Genomic DNA, 26,770 nt, shown 5'->3' on the forward strand with positions numbered 1-26,770 from the left:
TACCATTTCTTCTGAAACAATTCGAAACAATACAAAAAGAGAGAATCCTCTCTACTTTATTATGTGAGACCAACATCATTCTGAATACCAAAACCTGGCAGAGACACAACTAAAAAAGAAAATTTCAGCCAATATCCATAATGAACATCAGTGGAAAAATCCTCAGTAAAATACTGGCAAACTAAATGCAACAGCACATCAAGTCAGCTTCATCCTTGGGATGCAAGGCTGGTTCAACATATGCAAATCAATAAACATAATCAAACACATAAAGAGAACCAAAGACAAAAACCATATGATTATCAATAGATGCAGATAAGACCTTCAACACAATTTAACAGCCATTTATGCTAAAAAAAAAAAAAAAAAAAAAAACCACTCTAAATAAAGTAGGTATTGATGGTATCTCTCAAAATAATAAGAGCTATTTATGACAAATGCACAGCCAGTATCATACTGAATGGGCAAAAACTGTAAGCATTCCCTTTGAAACAAGGATGTCCTCTCTCACCGCTCCTATTCAACATAGTATTAGAAGCTCTGACCAAGGCAATTAGGCAAGAAAAAGAAATAAAGGATATTCAATTTAAAAAAAGGCAAATTGTCCCTATTTGCCGACAACATGAGTGTATTCTTAGAAGACCCCATCATCTCAGCCCCAAATCTCCTTAAGCTGATACGCAACTTCAGCAAAGTTTCAGGATACAAAATCAATGTGCAAAAATCACAAGAATTCCTATACACCAAGGGATGTGAAGGACCTCTTCAAGGAGAACTACAAACCACTGCTCAAGGAATTAAGAGCTGACACAAACAGATGGAAAAACTTTCCCTGCTCATGGATAGGAAGAATCAATATTGTGAAAACTGCCATACTGCCCAAAGCAATTTACAGATTCAATGCTATCCCCATTAAGCTACCACTGAATTTCCTCACAGAAATGGAAAAATGACTACCTTAAATTTCATATGGAACCCAAAAAGGGCCCACATAGCCAAGACAATCCTAACCAAAAAGAACAAAGCTGGAAGCATCACACTACTTCAAACTATGCTACGAGCCTACAGTAATCAAAACAGCATGATAGTGGTACCTAAACAGAGATAGAGACCAGTGGACCAGAACAGAGGACTCAGAAGTAATGCCACACATCTACAACCATCTGATCTTTGGCATACCTGACAAAATCAATGGGGAAAGAATTCCCTGTTTAATAAAAGGTGTTGGGAAAATGGGCTAGCCATGTGCAGAGAGCCAAAACTGGGTCCATTCCTTACACCTTATACAAAAATTAACTCCAGATGGATCGAAGATTTAAACATAAGACCTAACACCTTAAAAACCCTAGAAGAAACTCTAGGTAATCCTTTTGGGACATATCATGGGCAAGAACTTCATGACTAAAACACCAAAAGCAATGGCAACAAAAGCCAAAATAGACAAATGAGAGCTAAGTAAACTAAGGATCTTCTGCACAGCAAAACAATCATTAGAGTGAATTGGCAACTAACAGAATGGGGAAAAGTTTTTGCAATCTACCCATATGACAAAGGGCTAATATCCAGAATCTACAAAAACTTAAACAAACTTACAAGAAAAAAACAACCCCATCAAAAAGCGCACAAAGGGTGTGAACAAACACTTCTCAAAAGGACACATTTATACAGCCAACAAATGTATGAATAAAAGCTCATAATCTCTGCTTATTACAGAAATGCAAATCAAATCCACATTGAGATACCATCTTATGCCAGTTAGAATGGTGATTACTAAAAAAAATCAGAAGACAGCAGATGCTGGAGAGGATGTGGACAAACAGGAACACTTTTACACTGTTGTTGGGAATGTCAATTAGTTCAGCCATTGTGGAAGGCATTATGGCAATTCCTTAAGGGTCTAGAACTAGAAATACCATTAGACCCAGCAATCCCATTACTAGATATATACTCAAAGGATTATAAATCATTCTATTATAAAGATACATGCACACATATGTTTATTGCAGCACTGTTCACAATACCAAAGACTTGGAACCAACCCAAATGCCCATCAACGATAGACTGCATAAAGAAAATGTGGCACATATATACCATGGAATATTATGCAGCCATAAAAAAGATGAGTTCATGTCCTTTGTACAGACATGCATGAAGCTGGAAACCATCATTGTCTGCAAACTGACTCAAGAACAGAGAACCAAACACCGCATATTCTCACTGATAAGTGGGTCATGAACAATGAGAACACATGGACAAAGCAAGGGGAACATCACACATCAGGGCCTGTCGGGGTGGGTGTGCTTAGGGAGAGATAGCAGCGGGTAGGGGCCTACAGGAGGGATAGCATTAGGAGAAATCCCTAATGTAGATGACAAGGTGATGGATGCAGCAAACCACCATGGCACTAAAGTATAATAATAAAAAGTTAAATAAATTCATTAATTTAAAAAGTAGTAAAAAAAAAAAAAAAATAGAATCTACCCAATAGTGTGTAATCAAGATTAAATGATGTAATGCAGTTAGAAAAACTGTCCCCAATGGCAGGGAATTTGTGTTTGATCATTGATGTCTGATATTATATTGCTAAAGGTGATTATGTTGAAACAGAGATTTCTCTATTACTTTGTCCATTTCTACCACCTGTGTATATGACTGAGTATTGGGGTCAGTGATTTATTGTGTATCAGTCAGTACTAATTTGTGTAAGCTCAAGATGTAAGATGATTGAGGAGACACTGCTGACCCCTGGCAAAATGTGGATTGGGCTTCCTGTCTCCAAATGTTTGGTCTAGTGCATCCTAAATTCCATTGTCACTAGAATAAGAGGATATCATGAGTGCAAAGAAAACATTTGTTAGTGAATGTCCCAAAAATTATGATGAAAAATAAAAATATTATTTCGTATTTATTTAGCATTTAGTTTACCTTCATTTAAAAACCTAAAGAATGCTTTCTTTTGAATTAAGTCTGAAAGAAAACTGTTGTTTTTCATGACAAAATAATAAATGTGACTATTTGCTATTGGCCCAATATGGTCCAGATGTTTTGCTTTGTAAATTGTCCAACATCTGCCAAAGAACCCCTGCTTAGCATGTATGGTGATTAGTGTTTTGCAGGTGAGGAAGCGAAGACTTACAATGTCCAAGTCATAAACAAATACTGAACTCATACTATGTCTAAATGTTCTTTCAAGCATCCTATAGCATATTATAGACATTAGTATAAAATAACCATACACACCTTATTTCCTACCCATGTATGTGCACATGTGATCATGGTTTCTCACCATTTTTCACATTTAGGTGACAAACAAAGCTGAAATTGCCAGAAGCTTCACAGCATATCTAGATTTTCTTTGTGTTCTGAAAATATGTCTTGAAAGCTAATGATGCTTAAATGGTGCTAAAATAATTTCTTGGATTTATTGCTTGAAAGTAATGTTAATAAAGGGATCATAACCTTCAATATTTTCTTCCTGCTATAATTACAGGATGTTCCATATTTTGATACATTGAAAATGGTGATGACATTTTACTTACAAAGTATTGACAATACTGATAGGTTCTTTATGGTACCTGGCATAAAAATTTTTGAAACATATTTTATCCCCTATTAAATATTACTTTAAAATGTGATTTTTTTCCATGGCAATATCTTAGTCCGTTTTCTGTTAGTATAACAGAATACCACAGACTGGGTAATTTATAAGGAACATAAATATATTTCTCACATTCTAGAAGCTGGGAAGTCTGAGATGAAGACAGGAGCAAGTTTGGTTTTCTGGGAAACACTGCACCCTCTGGAGGGAGGAATGTTTTGTCCTCACATGGCAGAAGACAGACGGGCAAAATGGCATGACTCCGCTCCATAAAGCCCTTTTATAAGGACACCTAATCCCATTCACAAAAAAAAAAAAAAAAAAAAAAAAAAAGAGCTCTCCAGACCTGATCACCTTTTAAATGTTCCACCTTGTAATACTCTCATACTGAAAGTATTCAAACCATAGTAGAGGATATCACCTGTATGGTACTTGAAATACTTGATTGCTTCAGGAGAACAAGTTGATGGAGAATGTAAAGAATTAATTTAACTCTGCAATTAAATTTCAAGTGCTTGTAAACCAACCTGCAACAAGCATGTCTCTGAGCAAGTCTAACTTGACTTCTTAGCCATGGACGTGGTCTAATAGTAAATTTTTATTATTTACTAATTGTTAATAGGCAGTGGCACATACCTATAATCCCAGCACTTTGTGAAGCTGAGGCCGGCAGATCTTAAAGTCAGGAGTTCAAGACCAACCTGGCCAACATGGTGAAATGCTGTCTTTACTAAAACTACAAAGATAGGCATGGTGGTGCATGCCTGTAATCCCAGCTACTTGGGAGGTGGAGGTTTCAGTGAGATGAGATCACATCACTGCACACCAGCCTAGGCAAGAGAGTGAGACTCTGTCTCCAAAAAGAAAAAAGTTGTTAATAATTTTTAGGACAGGTTCAATGCATAGTCTTAACTGTAATCTCACAATTTGAACAAGATGTAGAAAGAATCAGAAATTACTTTATTCAAGGCTGTGGTAAATGTTAGAAATATTTCTTGATCTTCACTTTCTGCCTGCCCTTCATTCCCAATTTCAGACCTAATACCAGCTGCGTAATTGCAATGCCCATTGTGCCTCATGATCCCATTGCTAAGATGAAACTCTTTTTTCCCCTTAATATACTTGCCCTGAAGTAAATCCCATTTGAGAAATTAGCATCTCATCTGCTAATCACTTGTCACTCTTGCTTGCATGTAAAGTCTTTGCTGCAATTCCCACACCCTGTTGGTTTTAGTCACTTAGTAGGTCCAAGTGCATCCACGTCCCTCTTTTTCCTCCCCTAATCCATTCTCCTCTCTCCCATTAGCTGCCCTCATGGGCTTCCAACATCTGCCCTACTCAGGGCTACTCTCAGAGTTCATCTCCCAATGGTAGCCAGTTCGTCTTAACAGATCACAAATGAGTTGGTGTCACAACTCATCTTCAAACTCCGAAGAGTATCCTTATGTGCTACAAAGAAGCTACACACCTATCACCTGGGCCCTGAAGTCTGTTTCCCCTCCTCTCTTCCCCAGCTTTTTCCACAGCATTTCCCCTTCATAGCAGCTCACCAACAACCCATCAGACAATCGTTTCTCAAAAACTTAGCTGCGAGGCTGTCCTGAGGACATTGCTTAAAAAGCATGAGTCCTTCTAAAACTATTCCAAACAATACAAAAATAGGGAATCCTCCCTAACTCATTATAAAAGACCAACATCATCCTCATACCCAAACCTGGCAGAGACACAACTAGAAAAGAAAATTTTAGGCCAATATCCATGATAAACATTAATGCACAAATCCTCAATTAAATAGTGGCAAACTGAATCCAACAGCACACTTAACAGCTTATTCGGGGGGAGGGTCAAAGATGGCTGATTAGGAGCAGCTCAGGATTTCAGCTCCAGGCAAAGTACAGAGGGTGAGTGGATGCTGCATTTCCAGATGGATTTTTATTACCCACAGACCAGGAGATTCCCAGGAGGAGGAGCCCCATGGGTCACCAGTGTGGTTGTTTTGTCTGGCACGGCGGTTCTCCACACAAAATACATGGCTCTGGGCACTGTGTTAGTGGGTGATTAGAGCTCCTGGGAGACAGAGTAACCCATTCAACTGATAAAAAGGGGACTGAAACAGGGAGCCAGGCCAGGAGATTCCCAAGGGGAAAAGCACCTCGAATCTCTGTGCACAGTTGGTTGCTGCATGGGAATTCACACAGATCTTGGTGCCTTTTCAAAGGTGACTGGAATGTCTGGGAGACAGAGTCACCGGTTCAACTGTAAAAAAGGGGACTGAAACAGGGAGCTAGGCCAGGAGATTCCCTGGCAAAAAAGCGCCACAAGTCTCCAGTGGCTGTTTCAGCTGGTGCAGCAGGTCTACACACAAGAAATCACAGAAATCTGGGCACCATTTCAACTGGTGACTGGGATGACTGGGAGAGTCACTCATTCAAATGAAAAAAAAAAGGGTCTCAGTCCGGGAGCTGGGTGAACGGGCTTAGCTGGTCCCACCCAACAAAAAACAGCAATATGAGATGCTCTGGATTGAGAGTTTCACAGCAAGCACAGCCAAACTCGGATGGTCCAGCTCTGGGGGGAGGGGCATCCGCCAATACCGAGGCAGTCCATCAGTACTGAGGTAGTCCACCATTGCCGAGGTGACCTGCCATTGCCAGGCAGTCCACCATTACAGAGAGAGTCTGCCATTATAGAGGTGGGCCACCATTGCCAAGGCAGTACTAACTATAGCCCTATAAACAGGACTGCAGGGAACTTCACGCAGCAGCTGGGCAGAGCACACAGCAGCTCAGCAAAGCCTCTGCAGGCAGATTGTGACTAGGCTGCCTCCCCACTGGGCAGTGCAGCCCTGAAAAAAGGCAGCAGCATGACAGAAACTTGTAAGTAAAGCCGTAACTCCCCCAGGCAGAGCACCTGGAAAAAAAAAGAAAAAGAAAAAGGTGTTTAAGAGTTCTTCTGCAGCAGACTTAAACATACCTGCCCAGCAGCTCTGAATGGAACAACAGAGCTCACAGCTCAGCACCTGAGCTCCTATAAAGGACAGACTGTATCCTCAAACAGCTCCCTGACCCCCATATATCCAAAGAGGCACCTCATAAAGGAGAGCTCAGACTGACATCTGGCAGGCATACTTCTGGGACAAAGGTAGCAGAAGAAGAAACTGGCAGCAACTCTTACTGTTCTGTAGCTGCTGCAGGTGATCCCCAGGCAAAAAGGACCTGGAGTGGACCTCAGCAGTACTACAGCAGAGGGGCCTTACTGTTAGAAGGAAAACTAAGAAAGAGAAAGAAATAACTTTATCATCAATAAACTGGATGTCCACTCAGAGACCCCAACTGAACGACAATAACTACAAAGTCAACAGGTAGATTAACCCACAAAGATGGGAAGAAACCAGTGCAAAAAGGATGAAAACACCCAAAACCAGAGTGCCTCTCCTCCTCCAAGGAATCACAACTCTTCACCAGCAACTGAACAAGACTGGATGGAAAATGAGTCTGATGAATTGACAGAAACAGGCTTTAGAAGGTGGGTAATAAGAAACTTCTCTGAGCTAAAAGAACATGTTCTAACCCAATACAAAGAAACTAAGAACCTTGAAAAAAGGTTTGATGATATGCTAACAAGAATAAACAGCTTTGAGAGGAATATGAGTGAATTGATGGAGTTGAAAAACACAACACAAGAACTTTGCAAAGCATACACAAGTTTCAACAGCCAAATTGAACAAGCAGAAGAAAGGATATCAGAGGTTGAAGATCAAGTCAATGAAATAAAATGAGAAGGCAAGATTAGAGAAAAAAGGGTAACAAGAAATGAACAAAGTTTCCAAGAAATATGGGACTATATGAAAAGACCTAATCTATGTTTGATAGGTGTACCTGAATGTGAAGGAAAGAATGAATCCAAGCTGGAAAATACTCTTCAGAATAATATCCAGGAAAACTTCCCCAACCTAGCAAGGCAGGCCAATATTCAAGTCCAGGAAATAAAGAGAACATCACAAAGATATTCCTCAAGAAGAGCAACCCCAAGGCACATAATCTTCAGATTCACCAGGGTTGAAATGAAGGAGAAAATGTTAAGGGCAGAGAGAGAGAAAGGTCAGGTTACCCACAAAGGGAAGCCCATCAGACTCACACCAGATCACTCAGCAGAAACCCTATAAGCCAGAAGAGAGTGGAGGCCAATATTCAAGGTCCTTAAAGAAAATAACTTTCAACCCAGAGTTTCATATACAGCCAAATTAGCTAAGGAGAAATAAACTCCTTTATGAACAAACAATTACTCAGAGATTTCATCACCACCAGGCCTGCTTTACAAGAGCTCCTGAAAGACGCACTAAACATAGAAAGGAAGAGCTAGTACCAGCCGCTTCAAAAACATACCAAATGGTAAACAGCATTGACACAATGAAAAAACTGCATCAATTAATGGGCAAAACAGCCAGTGGCATCAAAGTGGCAGGAACAAATTCACACATAACAATATTAACCCTAAATGTAAATGGGCTAAGTGCCTGAGTCAAAAGACACAGACTGGCAAATTGGATAAAAAGACAAAACCCATCAGCGTGCTGTATTCAGGAAACCCATCTCACATGCAAGGATACACATAGGCTCAAAATAAAGGGATGGAGGAAGATTTACCAAGCAAGTGGAAAGCAAAAAAAAAAATCAGGAGTCACAATTCTGGTCTCTGATAAAATAGACTTTAAACCAACAAAGATCAAAGGAGACAAAGAAGGACATTACGTAATGGTAAAAGGATCAATGAAACATGTATAGCTAATGATCCTAAATATATATGCACCTAATACAAAATCACCCAGATACATAAAGCAAGTTCAGAGCAGAAACTAAGATCAGAGCAGAAACAATAAAGAGGATATCTTACAAAGAGACTTAGACTCCCACACAATAATAGTGGGAGACTTTAACACTCCACTGTCAATATTAGACAGACCAAGGAGACAGAAAATTAACAAGGATATCCAGGACTTGAACTCAGATCTGGACCAAGCAAACCTAATAAACATTTATAGAACTCTCCACCCCAAATCCATAGAATATACATTCTTCTCAGCACCACATCAAACCTACTCTAAAATTGACCACATAATTGGAAGTAAATCACTCCTCAGCAAACACAAAAGAACGGAAATTATAACAAACAGTCTCAGACCACAGTGCAATGAAGTTAGAACTCAGAATTCAGAACCTAACTCAGAACTGCACAGCTTCATCGAAACTGAACAACTGGCTCTTGAATGTTGACTGGATAAACAATGAAATGAAGGCAGAAATAAAGATGTTCTTTGAAACCAATGAGAACAAAGAGACAACACACCAGAATCCCTGGGACACATTTAAAGCAATGTCTAGAGGAAAATATATAGCAATAAATGCCCACATGAGAAGCAAGGGAAGATTTAAAATTGACATCCTATCATCAAAATTGAAAGAGCCAGAGGAGCAAGATCAAAAGAACTCAAAACCTATGAGAAGACAAGAAATAACTAAGATCAGAGCAGAAATGAAGGAGAGAGAGACACAAAAAAATACCCTTCAAAAAATCAGTAAGTCCAGGAGCTGGTTTTTCAAAAAGCTCAACAAAATAGACCATTAACCAGATTAATAAAAAAGAAAAAAGAGAATAATCAGATAGATGCAATAAAAAACAATAAAGGGGATATCACCACAGATTCCACAGAAATACAAACCACTATCAGAGATTATTACCAACAACTCTATGTGCATAAACTAGGAAACCTGGAAGAAATGGATAAATTCCTGGACACTTGCATCCTCCCATGCCTAAACCAGGAAGAAGTTGAAACCATGAATAGACCTGGCCTGAAGGTCTATTCCAATAACAAGGCCTGAAGTTGAGGCAGCAATTAATAGCCTACCAACAACAACAACAAAAAAAAACCCAGGTCAAGATGGGTTCACAGTCAAATTCTACCAGACATACAAAGAGGAGCTAGTACCATTCCTTCTGAAACTATTCCAAACAATCCAAAAAGAGGGAATCGTTCCCAAATCATTTTATGAGACTAACATCATTCTGAAACCAAAACCTGGCAGAGACTCAACAAGAAAAGAAAACTTCAGGCCAATATCCATGATGAACATAGATGCAAAAATCTTCAATAAAATACTAGCAAACTGATTGCAATAGCACATCAAAAAGCTTATCCATGACTATCAAGTAGGTTTTATCTCAGGCATGCAAGGCTGGTTCAGCATACGCAAGTGTATAAACGTAATTCACCACATAAACAGAACAAAAGACAAAAATCACATGATTATCTCAATAGATGCAGAGAAGGCCTTTGACAAAATTCAACAGCCCTTTATGCTAAAAACCCTCAATAAACTACGTATTGATGGAACATACCTCAAAATAATAAAAGCTATTTACCACAAACCCACAGCCAATATCATACTGAATGGGCAAAAACTGGAAGCATTCCATTTGAAATCTGGCACTAGACAAGGATGCCCTCTCTCACCCCTCCTATTCAATATATTACTGGAAGTTCTAGCCAGATCAATTGGCAAGAAAAAGAAATAAAGGGTATTCAATTAGGAAAGGAGGAAGTCAACCCAAACTCTCCTGAAACTGATATGCAACTTCAGCAAAGTCTCAGGATACAAAATCTATGTGCAGAAATCACAAGCATTCCTATACACCAATAACAGACTAACAGAGCAAAATCAAGAATGAACTGCCATTCACAATTACTACAAACAGAATAAAATACCTAGGAATACAACTAACAAAGAATGTAAACGACCTCTTCAAGGATAACTACAAAACACTGCTCGATGAAATAAGAGAGGACACAAACAGATTGAGAAACATTCCATGTCATGGTTAGGAAAATCAGTATTGCGAAAATGGCCAAAAGTAATTTACAGATTCAATACTATCCCCATCAAGCTTCCAATGACCTTCTTCACAGAATTGGAGAAAACCACCTTAAACTTCATATGGAACCAAAACAGAGCCCGCATAGCCAAGTCAATTCTAAGCAAAAAGAACAAAGCTCCAGGCATTATGCTACCAGACTTCAAACTATACAAAAGGCTACAGTAATCAAAACAGCATGGTACTGGTACAAAAACAGAGATATAGACCAATGAAACACAACAGAGGCCTCAGAGCCAATGCCACACATCTACAACCATCTGACCTTTGACAAACCTGACAAAAACAAGCAGTGGGGAAGAGATTCCTTGTGTAATAAATGGTGTTGGGAAAACTGGCTAGCCATGTGCACAAAGCAGAAACTGGACCCCTTCCTGGCACCTTACACTAAAATTAACTCCAAATGGATTAAAGACTTAAACATAAGACCCAACACTATAAAAACTCTAGAAGAAAATCTAGGCAAAACCATTCAGGACATAGGTGTAGACAAGGACTTCACGACCAAGACACCAAAAGCATTGGCAACAAAAGCCAAAACAGTCAAATGGTACCTAATCAAACTCCACAGCTTCTGCAAAGCAAAAGAAACAATCACCGGAGTGAACTAGCAACCAACAGAATGGTAAAAAATTTTTGCTATCTACCCATCTGACAAAGGGCTAATATCCAGAATCTACAAAGAGCTAAAACAGATTTACAAGAAAAATACAAACAAGCCCATTCAAAAGTGAGCAAAGGATATGAACAGATACTTTACAAAAGACGACATATATGAGGCCAACAAACATATGAAAAAATGCTCATCATCACTGGTCATTAGAGAAATGCAAATCAAAACTACATTGAGATACCATCTCACACTAGTTAGAATGGCGCGCATTATAAAATCTGGAGACAACAGATACTGGAGAGGATGTGGAGAAATAGGAACACTTTTACACTGTTGGTGGGAGTGTAAATTAGTTCAACCATTGTTGAAGACAGTGTGGTGATTCCTCAAGGACCTAGAAATAGAAACTCCATTTGACCCAGCAATCCCATTACTGGGTATATATACAAAGGATTATAAATCATTCTTCTGTAAGGACACATGCACACAAATGTTCATTGCAGCACTGTTTACGATAGCAAAGACCTGGATCCAACCCAAATACCCATCGATGATAGACTGGACAGGGAAAGTGTGGCACATATACACCATGGAATATTATGCAGCCATAAGAAATGATGAGTTCATGTCCTTTGTAGGGACATGGATGAACCTGGAAACCATCATTCTTAGTGAACTGATGTAAGAACAGAAAATCAAACACCGCATGTTCTCACTCAGAGGTGGGTGTTGAACGATGAGAACACATGGACACAGGGAGGGGGGGCATCACAAACTGGGGTCTGTCTGGGGGAAATAGGGGAGGGACAGCGGGGGTTGAGGAGTTGGGGAGAGATAGCATGGGAAGAAATGCCAGATATAGGTGATGGGGAGGAAGGCAGCAAATCACACTGCCGTGTGGATACCTATGCAACAATCTTGCATGTTCTTCACATGTACCTCAAAACCTAAAATGCATTTTAAAAAAGTAAAAAGTAAACAAATTAATTAATTAAAATTTTAAAAACTTTTCCATCACAATCAAGTTGGGCTTCATCCCTGGGATGCAAGGCTTGTTCAACATATGCAAATCTATAAACATAATCTATAGCATAAACAGAACCAATAACAAAAAGCACATGATTACTCCATAGATGCAGAGAAGATGTTCAACAAAATTCAACAGCCCTTTATGTTAAAAACTCTCAATAAACTAGGTATTGATGGAACATATCTCAAAATAATAAGAGCTATTTATGACAGACAGAATGATACTGAACGGGCAAAAACTGGAAGCATTCCCTTTGAACACTGGCACAAGATGAGGATACTGTCTCACGCCATTCCTATTCAACATAGCATTGAAATTTCTTGCTGAGGCAAACAGGGAAGAAAAAGAAATAAAGGACAATTAGGAAAAGAGGAAGTCAAAATGTCCCTATTTGCAGATGACATGATTGTATATTTAGAAGACACCACTGTCTCAGCCCAAAATCTCCTTGAGCTGATAAGCAACTTGAGCAAAGTCCCAGGATACAAAATCAATGTGCAAAAATCACAAGCATTCCTATACACCAATAACAGACAAACAGAGCCAAATAATGAATTCTCATTCACAATTGCTACAAAGAGAGTAAAATACCTATGAATACAACTAACAAGGGATGTAAAGGGGCCCTTCAATAAGAATTACAAACTAGAGCCCAAATAAATAAGAGAGGACACTAACAGATGGAAAAACATTCCATGCTCATGTATAGGAAGAATCAGTATCATGAAAATTGTCATACCGCCCAAAGTAATTTATAGATTCAATGCTATCCGCATGAAGCTATCATTGACTTTCTTCATGAAATTCGGAAAAAAAAAAAAAAAAAACCCAACCACTTTAAACTTCATATGGAACCCAAAAAGAGCCCACATAGTCAAGATAATCCTAGGTAAAAAAAAAAAAAAAAGAAAACCTGGAGGCATCATGCTACCTGACTTCAAAGTATAATACAAGGCTACAGTAATCAAAACAGTGTGATATGGGTACCAAAACACAGATATAGACCAATGGAACAGAAGAGAGGCCTCAGTAGTAATGCCACACATCTACAACCATCTGATCTTTGACAAACCTGACAAAAACAAACAATAGGAAAAGGATTCTCTATTTAGTAAATGTTGTTGTGAAAACTGGCTAGCCATATGCAGAGAGCTGAAACTGGATCCCTTCCTTACACCTTATACAAAAATTAACTCCAGATGGATTAAAGATTTAAACCTTACACCTAACACCCTAAGAACCCTAGGAGAAAACCTAGGCAATACCATTTAGGACATAGGCATGGGCAAGAACTTCATGACTCAAACACCAAAAGCAATGGCAACAAAGCCCAAATAGACAAATGGGATCTAATTAAACTTAAAAGCTTCTGCACAGCAAAAGAAACAATCATTAGAGTGAACAGGCAACCAGCAAAATTGAAAAAAAATAAAATGCAATCTAAATTTTGCTGATATACAGAATCTACAAGTAACTTAAACCAATTTTCAAGAAAAAAACAACCCCATCAAAAAGTGGGCAAAGACTATGAACAGACATTTCTCAAAAGAAGACCTTTATGCAGCCAACGAACAAATGAAAGTAACTTCATCATGATTGGTCATTAGAGAAATGCAAATCAAAACCACATCAAGACACCATCTCATGCCTCTTAGAATGGCAATTATTAAAAAGTCAGGAGACGACAGATGCTGGAGAGGATGTGGAGAAACAGGAAGGCTTTTACCCTGTTCGTGGGAATGTAAATTAGTTCAGCCACTGTGGAAGATAGTGTGGCAATTCCTCAAGGATCTAGAACTAGAAATACTATTTGACTCAGTAATCCCATTACTGGTTATATACCCAAAGGATTACAATCTATTATAAAGACACATGTACACGTATGTTTATTGTGGCACTTTACACAACAGCAAAGACTTGAAATTAACCCAAGGGCCCATCAATGATAGAATAAAGAAAATCTGGCACATATACACAAAGGAATACTATGCAGCCATAAAAAAGGATGAATTCATGTCCTTTATAGGGAAATGAAGCTGGAAACTATCATTCTTAGCAAACTGATACAAGAACAGAAAACTAAACACTACATGTTCTCATTCATAAGTGGGAGTTTAATAATGAGAGCAGATGGACATAGGGAGGGGAACATCACACACTGGGGCCTTTCAGGGGTTGGGTGGATAGGGGAGGGATAGCAGGGGGTGGGGGTTAGTGGAGGAATAGCATTTGGAGAAATACCTAATATAAGTAATGGGGTGATGGATGCAGCAAAACACCATGGCACATGTATACCTATCTAACAAACCTACACTTTCTGCACATGTACCTCAGAACGTAAAGTGTGTGTGTGTGTGTGTGTGTGTGTGTGTGTGTGTGTGTGTGTGTGTGTGTATGAAAAAGCCTGAGTTGTTACAGAGAAAAACTTGGGCAGGTAAGGGAGTGCAAGGATTGCCTTAAAAAGACAGAAGGCCTCTTGTTTTAGGTAGATGTTTATCATGGTTTTTCAAGGGCAGTTTTTTGAGCTAAGTGTGGTGCCTGCTTCTTATGTTACATTTTTTAGTTTAGCTCCTAACAAACCATTATTATTAATAGTTGTGTAAAATCAGTTTTGATGTGATGAATGGCATCTCCCATGGTCTCATATGATAGTACAGAGTCACACAGGGCAAAGAGAATTCTCACCTTAGCACAGAGTTAGAAAAAAAAAAAAAAATCAACACATACCTCTTTCCCCAAACATTTCAACAACCAACATCACAGGTTTCTTTTAAAGGCGGGGCTGGCTGATGAGCAGAGTGCATTCAGCCAAGCTGCAAGGGTAATAAACCCTTTGGAGTAGAGGAGGAGGTGTGAGATCCCCACAGGGTACTTGAAGCATTTGTGTGAATCCTCCCAGGACAGTGGCCACTCAGCAGGGAAATCACATGGCAGACATTCGTTAACTGTGTTTGAGAAGGCTTAGCCAGGACATTTAAGATAGTCTAAGTCCTTGCTCCTCTGAGAGCAGGCAGCTAGTTAGAAAAGCAGAGTCTAAAATCTTCCCCTCCTGGAGATCTACTCAATCAGGATGTGAGTGCCATCAGCATGGCCTGGGAGTAATGAGCACATTTATGTTTGAGAAGTCATGGCACATTCTTTCTAGAGGCCTGTTATTTATTGCATGGTAAATCTACAGCAAAATGAGCTGGCTGGGTAGAGAGGATACTTAACGAGGGGCCAGACAGTGGAAAACTACAGAGTAGAGAAAGGTTCTGGTGAGCTTTGAAGACAAAAACATGTAGTTTGTATTCAGTGTTTCGGGAAGTAGGGAACCACTATAAATTTTTTAAATAAAATTAAATTATGGAAACTTTAATGAAGACTAATCTGATAGATTTAAAATTGAAAATATGTAATTACGATAGTCCGGGTATCTTTAGTAATGTGATGAGAAATTCTACCTGAATTCAGCAGACCCAGTCTGAGGCCTCAGCCTTTAATGACTATTAGACTTGGGGAAAATGATATAAAATTTTTAGCATTGTAACTTTATCTGTAAGAAAGCAGAATAAGGTTTATATCTAATAGGCGTGCAGTGAAATTAAGTAAAAAATCATGTGAAACCACTATGTAAACTGTAAAATTATGTATAAAATATAATTACATATATGTACATTTATGTTTCCTCAGACATATCCATACAGGTATATATACATAGACATACACACACACACACATATAGTTGATGATTCCCTCAAATTAGTGTTTTCTAAGGTGTTTTAATGACCCTGATTTTCAATTTAATTATTTGATTATAATCTTCTTAAATATATACAAACGTAATGCATACATACTATATTTGCAAATTAAATGCACATCTAACTTATACAATTCAAGTTGAGGAAAATAACCATTAAGATGAGGATTTTTTTTTTTATTTTTTATTTTTTCAAGACAGAGTCTCACTCTGTCACCGGGCACCAGGCATGAGCCACCACGTTCAAGAGAAGCTGAATGATTTTTTTTTTTTTTTTTTAAGACAGAGTCTTACTATGTCACAGCTCAGTATTGATCTCAGCTCACTGCAACCTCTACTTCCTGAGCTCAGATTATCATCCTGCCTCAGCCTCCTGAGTAGCTGGGACTACAGGCGCAAGCCACCACGCCCAGCTGATTTTTATATTTTTAGTAGAGATGTGGTTTCACCATGTTGGCCAGGATGGACTCGATATCTTGACCTTGTGATCCGCCTACATTGGCCTCCCAAAGTCCTGGGATTACAGACTTGAGCCACCACGCCTGGCCAGGATGATGTTTTTATGAAACTTAATTATTACTTGAAAAATTATATGTGATATTCACAGGTATCAACCAAGTGTGTGTGTATGTATGCATGTAAAATGAATCAACCTTTTCAACATTTCTTATCATAGAAACATATAGCCTGTATTTGTTCAACTTTCTGTATAGTTATTTGTTCTTAACTTGAAGCAAGCCCATGATTTCTCTATTATCTGCTTCTGGTATTTTCCTCTTTAGACTGCAAAAAGTTAACTGTTATTTATTGGTGTAACATGATTATAAATACAAAAGCAAACAGCAGATACTGATATTATATAGTAGAACCCATATAAATAGTAATCTATAATATTCTTTTATTACAGTTTTGGTTAACATTTATATATGTACATATATTTATAGTTAATATATACATATAGGAATTTTAATAAAAGTTCCTGTGTGTATGTGTATATATATTATATATAACTTTAATAAAAATTTCTTACATTCTTACATTGGAAATACTTAAAAATCCTCAGAAATCAGCTCAGGCTGGCTGGGCGCTGTGGCTCATTCCTGTAATCTCTTAACTTTGGGAGCCTCACATAGGAGGATGGCTTGAGCTGAGGAGTTCAAGACCAGCCTGTTTAACATAGTAAGACTCAGTCTCTCAAAAAAAAAAAAAAAAAAAAAAAAAAATCCGGGTGTGGTGGACTGGGCCTGTAGTCCTAGCTGCTGGAGAGGCTGAGGTGAGAGGATGGGTTGAGCTCAGGAGGTTGAAGCTGCAGTGAGCTCGGATTATGCCACTGCTCTCCAGCCTGGGTGACAGCCAAACCTTGTCTCAAAAAGAAAAACCAGAGGAGTCTTTTAAGCTTGCAGAAACAAGGATAACCACTGTTTGAAGGATCTCAAATATTCAAAGAAGAAATCTCATGTGGGGTTCATGGTATTAAAGGTTCAGACAACACTGGAATGTCTCTTCTACTTATTTTCTTTTGAAATCAAACTGTTATATCTCTCATGAGATATGTAAGTAAAATAAACAATCTTACTACATACCAACTTACTCTGTGGTCTCTTCAATAAATAGGTAACAGAGTTGACCCTTGGAACTAATATATTTATTTGCATATAAGTAAACATTTTATGTGTGTAGGTATAATACAAAACATTCTGCACATGTTAGATTTTCTGCATACAATAATTCGTCATTGATTGAATGGCTACACTGTGTGAACTGAGGGCTCATGTTTTGTAAGGATGATTTCATTGAACCCTCATGATTACTTTCTGATGTGGTCTTAACATGAGCATAAGAATGCACATTCATTAAGTAACTTAGCTGAAGTCACACTGCTAGTGAGAAGCAGCAACAAGTACTGACTCCGAAGTTTGAGTTTGAGGACTGTGCTCTAAACAAAAGATAATTTTACAGGATGAATGTATGATTATTTGCGTGAGCTGCTGGGACGTGTAATGCTACCTTAGTACAATTAAAGAAAAGCAACCAAGAAAATTTACTCTCTTTGGATATACCAAATGTAAGGAAGTTCTCCAAACTGTGAAACTTTCTTACATTGCCAATGCTAATTAGCATTTTTAAAGCTAGTGATCTACTTGTCATATAGCAATCATGCAAAATTTTGGCAATAAATAAGAGATGAATGAACAGTAGACTTTAGCAATAAACTGTCTTCAACCCATGAGCCTGATTTTAGTCCAGAAGGATTATGCTGAGTTCATTAAATCATAAGTGTTATAATTCCACTTTTGACCAGTTGCCAACAGATATCTTAAATCCACCAAATAGCCTTTTGTTAAGACATTTCGGGGCTAAACTCTGTGGTTCAAAACCACAAAAAGATTCCCAGTTGTTCATCAGGCAACATAACGCGGGTTGTCTTTAAGACCTGGGAAGCAGAGTTCACGTCTCAAGTAAGCATCCAGACGTAACAGGAGCTATAAACGTTTTCTGTTTTGGTCTCCCGAGTATGAATCCTTTTATGATGGAGCTTCCTTTTTGTTTGTAGAATGTCATTTTTCCCTTTTAACCCATCAGAAAAATGTCATTTCATTCTGTGCTCACCCCAAATGAGAATTTTAAGGAAGCTGACCACTGGGCACAGTCCAATGAGCGGAAGAGAAATTAAGGCTTGTGATCATGAACAAATAATTATCAGAGTGAAATCTGAGAAAAAAACGACAAGGAAGCTAGATACTGGAACATTATGAGATATACACAGGAAAGAAAGGGATGAGCCTCTGGCATTTGCTGCACTCAGAAAATTAAGATGAACACTTTCCACATGCCAACAGTCTTCCCACGAACCTGTTGCTTCCACAGAGCCAAACATTATCACTCACTATTTTAAATGCTTTGCCCCAAATGATGCCTAGATGTCTATGGTTTCTGTTTTCCTTCTACTGCAAATAGATTATTGTAGCATGCCATACATACACATGCACACATATATACACATAGGTTTTTTGGTGTTTGAGACAGGGTCTTGCTCTGTCACCCAGTCCGGAGTGGACTGGCACAATCTCAGCTCACTGCATCTCCACCTTCTGGGCTTAAGCAATCCATCCATCCCAGCCTCCTGAATGGCTGGACAACAAGTGTGTTCCACCACGCGCCTGGCTAAGTTTTGTATTTTTGGTGATAGTGACAGGGTTTTACCATGTTGCCCAGGCTGGTATAGAACTCCTGGACTCAAGCAGTTCTCCCGCCTTGGCCTTCCAAAGTCCTGGAATTACAGGTGTGAGCCACTGTGCCCAGCCCACATGTATTTTTGATGATTGCAATAACTGATCATATATTTAAATTGTGAAAATTTTAGACCTTGGAATCTCCAGGAGTTTGAATTTTATTGGCAATACATTTTCTTTTACTTCTCTGGTAATTTCCCATTGTATTTAATATTTTGACAAAGAAGAAAGAACTAAAACACCAAACCAAGGAACTCCAACAATACCAGAAATAACCTGTTTTGCAGAAGTGAAGATAGTCTCAGTTAGGAGTCAGTAAGATTTGCTCTCTGGCCGGAGGTTTTACTAATTCATTGTGTCACCTTAGATTAGTCACATGCTATAAATGTAGAATTATACAGCTCTATCATATTACACAGAAATTCTCATTAGAATGAGGGGGCAGACTTTGATTTATCTAAATTTAAATTCGTGGTGTGAGCAGTATCATTCTTACTGAATGAATAAAAGAAGGCTGTTTAGTTACTGTAGAACTTTTCTCTAATGAGTACACCCGAAGTGAGTAGTGATGGTTGAAATGTCCCCCTCTACCTGCCTGACTTTTGGTTTCATGATAGTCACAGGAAGTCACTTGAGAATTTTTTCCTTCACCATAGTGGATACATCTGGGTCAGCTGTAGTAAATTTCAAAAGAAAGTGTTTTCAAAGAATTCTCCCCACTTCTTGTTCTGTAAAAAGCCTCTTCTGCATGCATGCTTCCTCCTTGCATGGTTGAAAAGCAATCACATCTCCACTAGACCGTGCCTTCTGCACCAGCCCCGAGAGCCTCCTGTATCATTTCCTTATGCTCTGTTTCTTAGTGACAGACATTCCTGGGACTTCAGGAAAATGAGTCAGGGAAGGGAAGAGGAGCAATAAAAGGGGAAGGATTTTGAGAGCTGGGCCCGTGATGGCTTACTCTAATGCCAGTTCTCAGGAATTGCAACACCAAACAGTCAGTACTGCCATAAACATTGTGCTGATGAACATGCGATTTCATCCTTCCCCTTTCTTTTCGAGTATGAGATGAAGCTGAGTGTGTGACGCTGAGCTCCCCTGGCCACAGCCTCCGATAAAATACGTCAGACTGCAGTTAAGCTGCATGAGAGGGGTCAGCCTTATCTTCCAGAAAAACAATTATCAACATGTTTTATTATGACCCATTTTCCACTGTTTCTCATTAACCTTTAGCATCCTTAGGATTTCGAAAATGTGTATACTTAATCCATGCCCTAGAAATATAATTTATATCGGGCAGAGTGGCTCAGACCTATAATCTTAGCCCTTTGGGAGGCTAAGATGGGTGGATCACCTGAGATTGGGAGTTAGCAACCAGCCTGGCCAACATAATGAAACCCCATGTCTACTAAAAATACAAAAATAGGTGGCATGGTGGTGGATGCCTGTAGTTTCAGCTACTCAGGAGGCTGAGGCCTGAGAATCACTTCAATCCGAGAGGCAGAGCTTGCAGTGAGTTGATATCGAGCCATTGCACTCCACCCTGAGCTACAGAGTGAGACAATGTCTCCAGAAAAAAAAGAAATACAATTCACATTTTTATATGTATTTTAAATGAAAAATAAAATAACGATTAATAGCAATTAATTTTAATAAATAGAAAATGATGTCTGTAAAAATAAGCCTGCATTTGTTTCATTTCTTTTCAGCTGTGTCCTGTGGAATCCCAGAATCCCCAGGAAATGGTTCATTTACTGGTAACGAGTTCACTTTGGACAGTAAAGTGGTCTACGAATGTCACGAGGGCTTCAAGCTTGAATCTAGCCAGCAAGCGACAGCTGTGTGTCAAGAAGATGGGTTGTGGAGTAACAAGGGGAAGCCGCCCACTTGTAAGCGTAAGTGTTCCAAGGGCATCTGCCCATCTTTGTGGGTTTAGGTGGGAACTGAACCCTTTGGGGAAAAGTCCAGGTTCCCACAGTCAGAGGTTCTCTCCCACACCATGTGAGGATTACTAAAACCAATCTATCTCGTATAAAATATTCCAGCCATGTAAAATGAGCTATGCACCCTTGAAAGTTAGGTGAATCCTAAATGCCAACAGTATAGACACGATGTGATTTGCACAGCACATCCTATTCTATGCTGCCATTTTCAATTTGGAGGGATGAAATCTAGAGGAAATTCAGACATTAAGCCCTGCAATAATACTCTACACAAGATGTTAAAACATAATTCAACACAAGCTTACCTATTTATCTTCCATCTAATTTTAAATTATTTGAAGTGCAAAGCAGTGCCTAATTCATTTGTGTATCACCTACTCTGCATACCACATTGATGCTTACTAAATAAAGCATTTATTTAATTTATAAAGTAGGGTAAGTTTTCAAGAAAGCTATTTACAGTATATAGTAATAATCTTAAAAGAGTAAAAAAATTGGGTACATTCTGAAACTCTAGTCTTATAAAATAATAGTCTATAGTGCAAAGCCAACCAGAAGAAAAATTCCATGCACTCACACACACAGTTTCTACAGCCAGATCTTCATTGCAGGTGTATTAAAACTAGTCTTAAATTGGAAATAATGTAATTTCCCACTTTTTCTAAGTGAAAAACTATGTAGTATTTCTATATAGACAATTATTTTTATGGTTCTGTAATTTGTTTCATACATCATGCATATCTTTTCATGTTAGTACAGATAGAATGAAAAATCTTGCTATAGAAATTGTGTGTGTGTATGTGAGTGGAATTTTTCATTGGAGGTATATTAAACTAGTCAAATTAGTTCACTTCGAATAATGACTTCCAGCTTTATCCACAGGGTAAAGGACATAATCTCACTATTTTTATGGCTTCATATTATTCCATGATATGTAGGCATATTTTCTGTATCCAGTCCACCATTGTTGGGCATTTGAACATACACATGAACATACATACACATGTGTCTTCATGGTAGAACAATTTATGTTCTTTGGCTATATACCCAATAATGGGATTACTGGGTTCAATGATAGGGTCTATTTTTAGTGCTTTGAGAAATCACCAAACTGCTTTCCGCAATGGGAGAACTAATTTACACCTTCACCAGCAGCATACAAAAGTGTTCCCTTTTCTCCACTGCCTTACCAGCATCTGTTATTTCTTCACTTATTTACAATGATATTTTTGCTCCAGAGATACCCACAGAAGGATTCACATAGTCTTCAATAAAAAATCAGATCATTGGGTTCTTTTTGGGTACAGTATTTTGTTCATGTTAACAATTTTAAACTTACTTGTATCTATATACTTATATAAAAATAGATAAACAATTATGGAAGGTAGTTTAGTTCTCCCCAATAGCTTTAATTTTTCTTGCGACTATTTTCATCATTTTTATTGCACGTCCTGAAAGTCAGGCAATACTGAATCAACATTAGTATTTCTTGTTGTTTTTTGTTTTGTTTTGTTTTTTTTCTATTTAATTAGGTACTATTACAATTAAATAACAGTATGGGAAGCTAGGATAGCAAGATACATTGGTATGTTTTTTGAGTTCAACCCTAAACAAAATTATTCTCTCGAAACTGGAACTTAACAGATGACAATAACATATATGTTTGGGGTTGATTTCAATAGGAACGATGTCCCAGACATTTATGTGCAGTGTTTCTTTCGCACACAGCCTGGAGGTCATTCATAATGATGCCCACCATCTTTACAGTTTATATTTCCTGACAAATATTTCAAGTAGCTTATCTACAAATCTCATAAAATCCCTGAAAAACTGGGCCACAAATGAGGTGAAAACTACTATCTGCAGAGTTGAAGTTCAAAGTCTACTCTCTCTTGTTCTAAATTTTGTACCCATTTCATAATGCCAGTGATTCTCTACTGGTTATGCATTAAAATCATCTCAAGAGATTTAAAGTAATTATTAATGTCTAGGTTTGAACCTCAGGAATTCTGAGTCAACTGGTCTTGGGTGGAGATCAACCATCAGTTGTTTTTTGTTTGTTTTTAAGTTATCTGGATGTTATGCATAAAATGTCAAGTGTGCGGCATGTTTTAAAGGGACAAAGCTACCAAAGGAAGGAAAAGGCAGCAATCTTTGCAATTCTGCTGGTGATTTCCAGGCAAGCAGGATCTGGAGTGGACCTCCAGCAAACTCCAGCAGACCTGCAGCAGAGGGCCTTGACTGTTAGAAAGAAAATTAACAAACAGAAAGAAATAGTTTCAACATCAACAGAAAGAATGTCCACTCAGAGACCCCATCCAAACATCACCAACTTCAAAGACCAAAGGTAGATAAATCCACAAAGATGGGGAAAAAAGTACAAAAAGGCTGTAAACTCCAAAAACCAGAACATCTCTTCTCCTCCAAGGGATCACAATGCCTCACCAGCAAGGCAACAATGCAGTACAAAGAATGAGTTTGATGAATTGACAAAAGCAGGTCTCAGCATGTTGTTAACAACAAACTTCTCTGAGCAAAAGGAGCATGTTCTAACTGAATGCAAGAAAGCTAAGCACCTTGAAAAAGGGTTAGATGAAATGGTACCTAGAAAGAACATAAATGACCTGATGAAGCTAAAAAAGCATGAGAACTTCATGAAGCATACACAAGTTTCAATATCCAAATCAATCAAGTGGAAAAAAGGATATCAGAGCTTGAAGATCAACTCAAGGAAACAATGCAAGATTACAAGATTAGAGGAAAAAAAGAGAAATGAATAAAACCTCTAAGAAATATGGGATTATGTGAAAACACCAAATCTGTGTTTGATTGTTGTACCAGAAAGTGATGAAACTAAGTTGGAAAACACTCTTCAGAATATTATCCAAGAGCACTTACCCAACCTAACAAGACAGGCCAACATTTAAATGCAGGATATACAGAGGCCACCACAAAGATAGTTCTTGAGAAGAGCAACCCTAAGACACATGGTCGTCAGATTCACCAGGGTTGAAATGAAGGAAAAAATACTAAGGGAAGACAAGGAGAAAGGTCGGGTTACCTGCAAAGGGAAGCCCATCATACTCACAGAGGATCTCTCAGCAGAAACCCTACAAGCCAGAAGAGAGTGGGGGCCCCTATTCAACATCCTTAAAGAAAAGAATTTTCAACCCAGAATTTCATATCCAGCCAAACTAAGCTTCATGAGCCAAAGAGAAATAAAATCCTTTATGGACAAGCAACTGCTGAGAGATTTTTGTCACCACCAGGCCTGCCTTATAATAGCTCCTGAAGGAAACACTAAGCATGGAAAGGAACAACCAGTACCAGCCACTGCAAAAACATACCAAATTGTAAAGACCATCAACATTATGAAGAAACTTCATTAACTAACAGGCACAACACTCAGCTAGCATCATAATGGATGGCAGGATCAAATTCACACATAGCAATAGTAACCCTAAATGTAAATGGGCTAAATGCCCCAATTAAAAGACACAGACTGGCAAATTGGATCAAGAGTCAAGACCCATTAGTGTGCAGTAATGCAGGAGACCAATCTCACATGCAATCTTACATGCTCAAAATAAAGGGATGGAGGTGGATTTACCAGGCAAATGAAAAGCAAAAAAAAAAAAAAAAAAAAAAAAAAAAAAGCAGGGTTTGCAATCCTAGTCTCTCTCTGATAGAATTGCAACCCCTGCTTTTTTTTTTTTTTTTTTTTTTTGGTTTTTTGTTGTTGTTGTTGTTTTAAACCAACAAAATCAAAAGAGGCAAAGAAGGGCATTATATAAGGATAAAGGGATCAGTACAACAAAAAAAGCTAACTATCCTAAATATATGTGCACCCAATGCAGGAGCACACAGATTCATAAATTCTTAAAGATCTACAAAGAGACTTAGACTCCCACAAAATGATACTGGGAGACTTTAACACCCCACTGTCAATATTTCACAGATCAATCAACAAGACATAAAATTAACAAGGATATCTAGGACTTGAACTCAGATCTGGACCAAGCAGACCTAATAGACATCTACAAAATATCCCACCTCGAATCCAGGGAATATACATTATTCTAAGCACCACATCACACTTATTCTAAAACTGACTAAATAATTGGAGGTAAAACACTCTTCAACAAATACAAAAGAACAGAAATCAGAACAGTCTCTCAGACCTCAGTGCCATCAAATTAGAACTCAGTATTAAAAAACTCAAACAAAACCACAGAACTCCATGGGAAGTTGAACAACCTGCTCCTGAATGACTACTGGATAAATAATGAAATGAAGGCAGAAATAAATATGTTTTTTAAAACCAATGAGAATTAAGACACACTGTACCAAGACCTCTGGGACACATTTAAAGCAGTGTGTAGAGGTAAAATGTATAGCACAAAGCCCACAAGAGAAATGAGGAAAGACCTAAAATTAGCACCCTAACATCACAATGAAAAACACTAGAGGAGCAAGAACAAACAAATTCAAAAGCTAGCAGAAGACAAGAAATAGCTAATATCAGAGCAGAACTGAAGAAGATAAAGACACACAAAAACCTTCAAAAAAAAAAAAATCAATGAATCCAGGAGCAGGTTTCTTTTTTTTTTTTGGTAAAGATTAACACAGTAGATAGATAGACCACTGGTCAGAGCAATAAATAAGAAAAGAGAGAAGAATCAAATAGATGCAATGAAAAATGATAAAGGGATATCACCACCAATCCTACAGAAATACAAATTACTGTCAGAGAATACTATAAACACCTCTATGCAAATAAACTAAAAAATCTAGAAAAACATGGATAGACTTTAGGACACTTACATCCTCCCAAGACTAAACCAGGAAGAAGTTGAATCCCTGAGTAGACCAATAATAAGGTCTAAAATTGGGGCAGCAATTAATAGCTTGCCAACCAAAAAAGTCCAGGACCAGTTTCACAGCCAAATTCTACCAGAGGTACAAAGAGGAGTGGCTACTACTTCTTTTGAAACTATTTCAAACAATAAAAAAAGAGGGACGCCTCTCTAACTCATTTTATGAGACCAACATCATCCTGATACCAAAACTTGGCAGAAACACAACTGTAAAAGAAAATCCATGAAGAACATCAATGCAAAAATTCTCAATAAAATACTGGCAAACCTAATTCAACAGCACATCAAAAAGCTGATCCATCACGATCAAGTGCACTTCATCCCTGGGATGCAAGGCTGGTTCAACGTACACAAATCAATCAATGTAATCCATCACATAAACAGAACCAAAGACAAAAACCAGATGATTTTCTCAATAGTTGCAGAGAATGCCTTCAACAAAATTCAACAGCCTTTATGCTAAAAACTCTCAATAAACTAGGTATTGATGAAATATATCTCAAAATAATAAAGGCTATTTATGACAAACCCACAGCCAATATCATACTGAATAGGCAAAAACTTGAGGCACATCCTTTGAAAACTAGCACAAGACAAGGATGTCCTCTCACCACTCCTATTCAGCATAGCATTGGAAGTTTAGGGCAATCAAGCAAGAGAAATAAATAAAGTGTATTAAATTAGAAACAGAGGAAGTCAAATTGTCTCTATTTGTAGACAGCATGATTGTATATTTAGAAGACCCCATCATCTCAGCACAAAATCTCCTTAAGCCGATAAGCAACCTCAGCAAAGTCTCAGGATACA

General features: G+C 38.2%; 1 protein-coding gene across 3 annotated transcripts in view; it reads left to right on the forward strand.

The window, feature by feature from the left end:
• The window catches only part of CSMD1 (CUB and Sushi multiple domains 1), a 2,098,967-nt gene that overhangs the window by 1,930,578 nt on the left and 141,619 nt on the right, over positions 1-26,770 (forward strand). For all 3 annotated transcript variants that reach the window (XM_003940706.3, XM_074384178.1, XM_074384179.1), the window contains one exon: positions 20,853-21,038. In XM_003940706.3, the coding sequence (XP_003940755.2) occupies positions 20,853-21,038 (186 nt within the window). The remainder of the gene's footprint in view (positions 1-20,852; positions 21,039-26,770) is intronic.

The sequence above is a fragment of the Saimiri boliviensis genome, chromosome 13 (genome assembly GCF_048565385.1).
Source record: "Saimiri boliviensis isolate mSaiBol1 chromosome 13, mSaiBol1.pri, whole genome shotgun sequence".
In the NCBI taxonomy this organism is placed as follows: Eukaryota; Metazoa; Chordata; class Mammalia; order Primates; family Cebidae; genus Saimiri; species Saimiri boliviensis.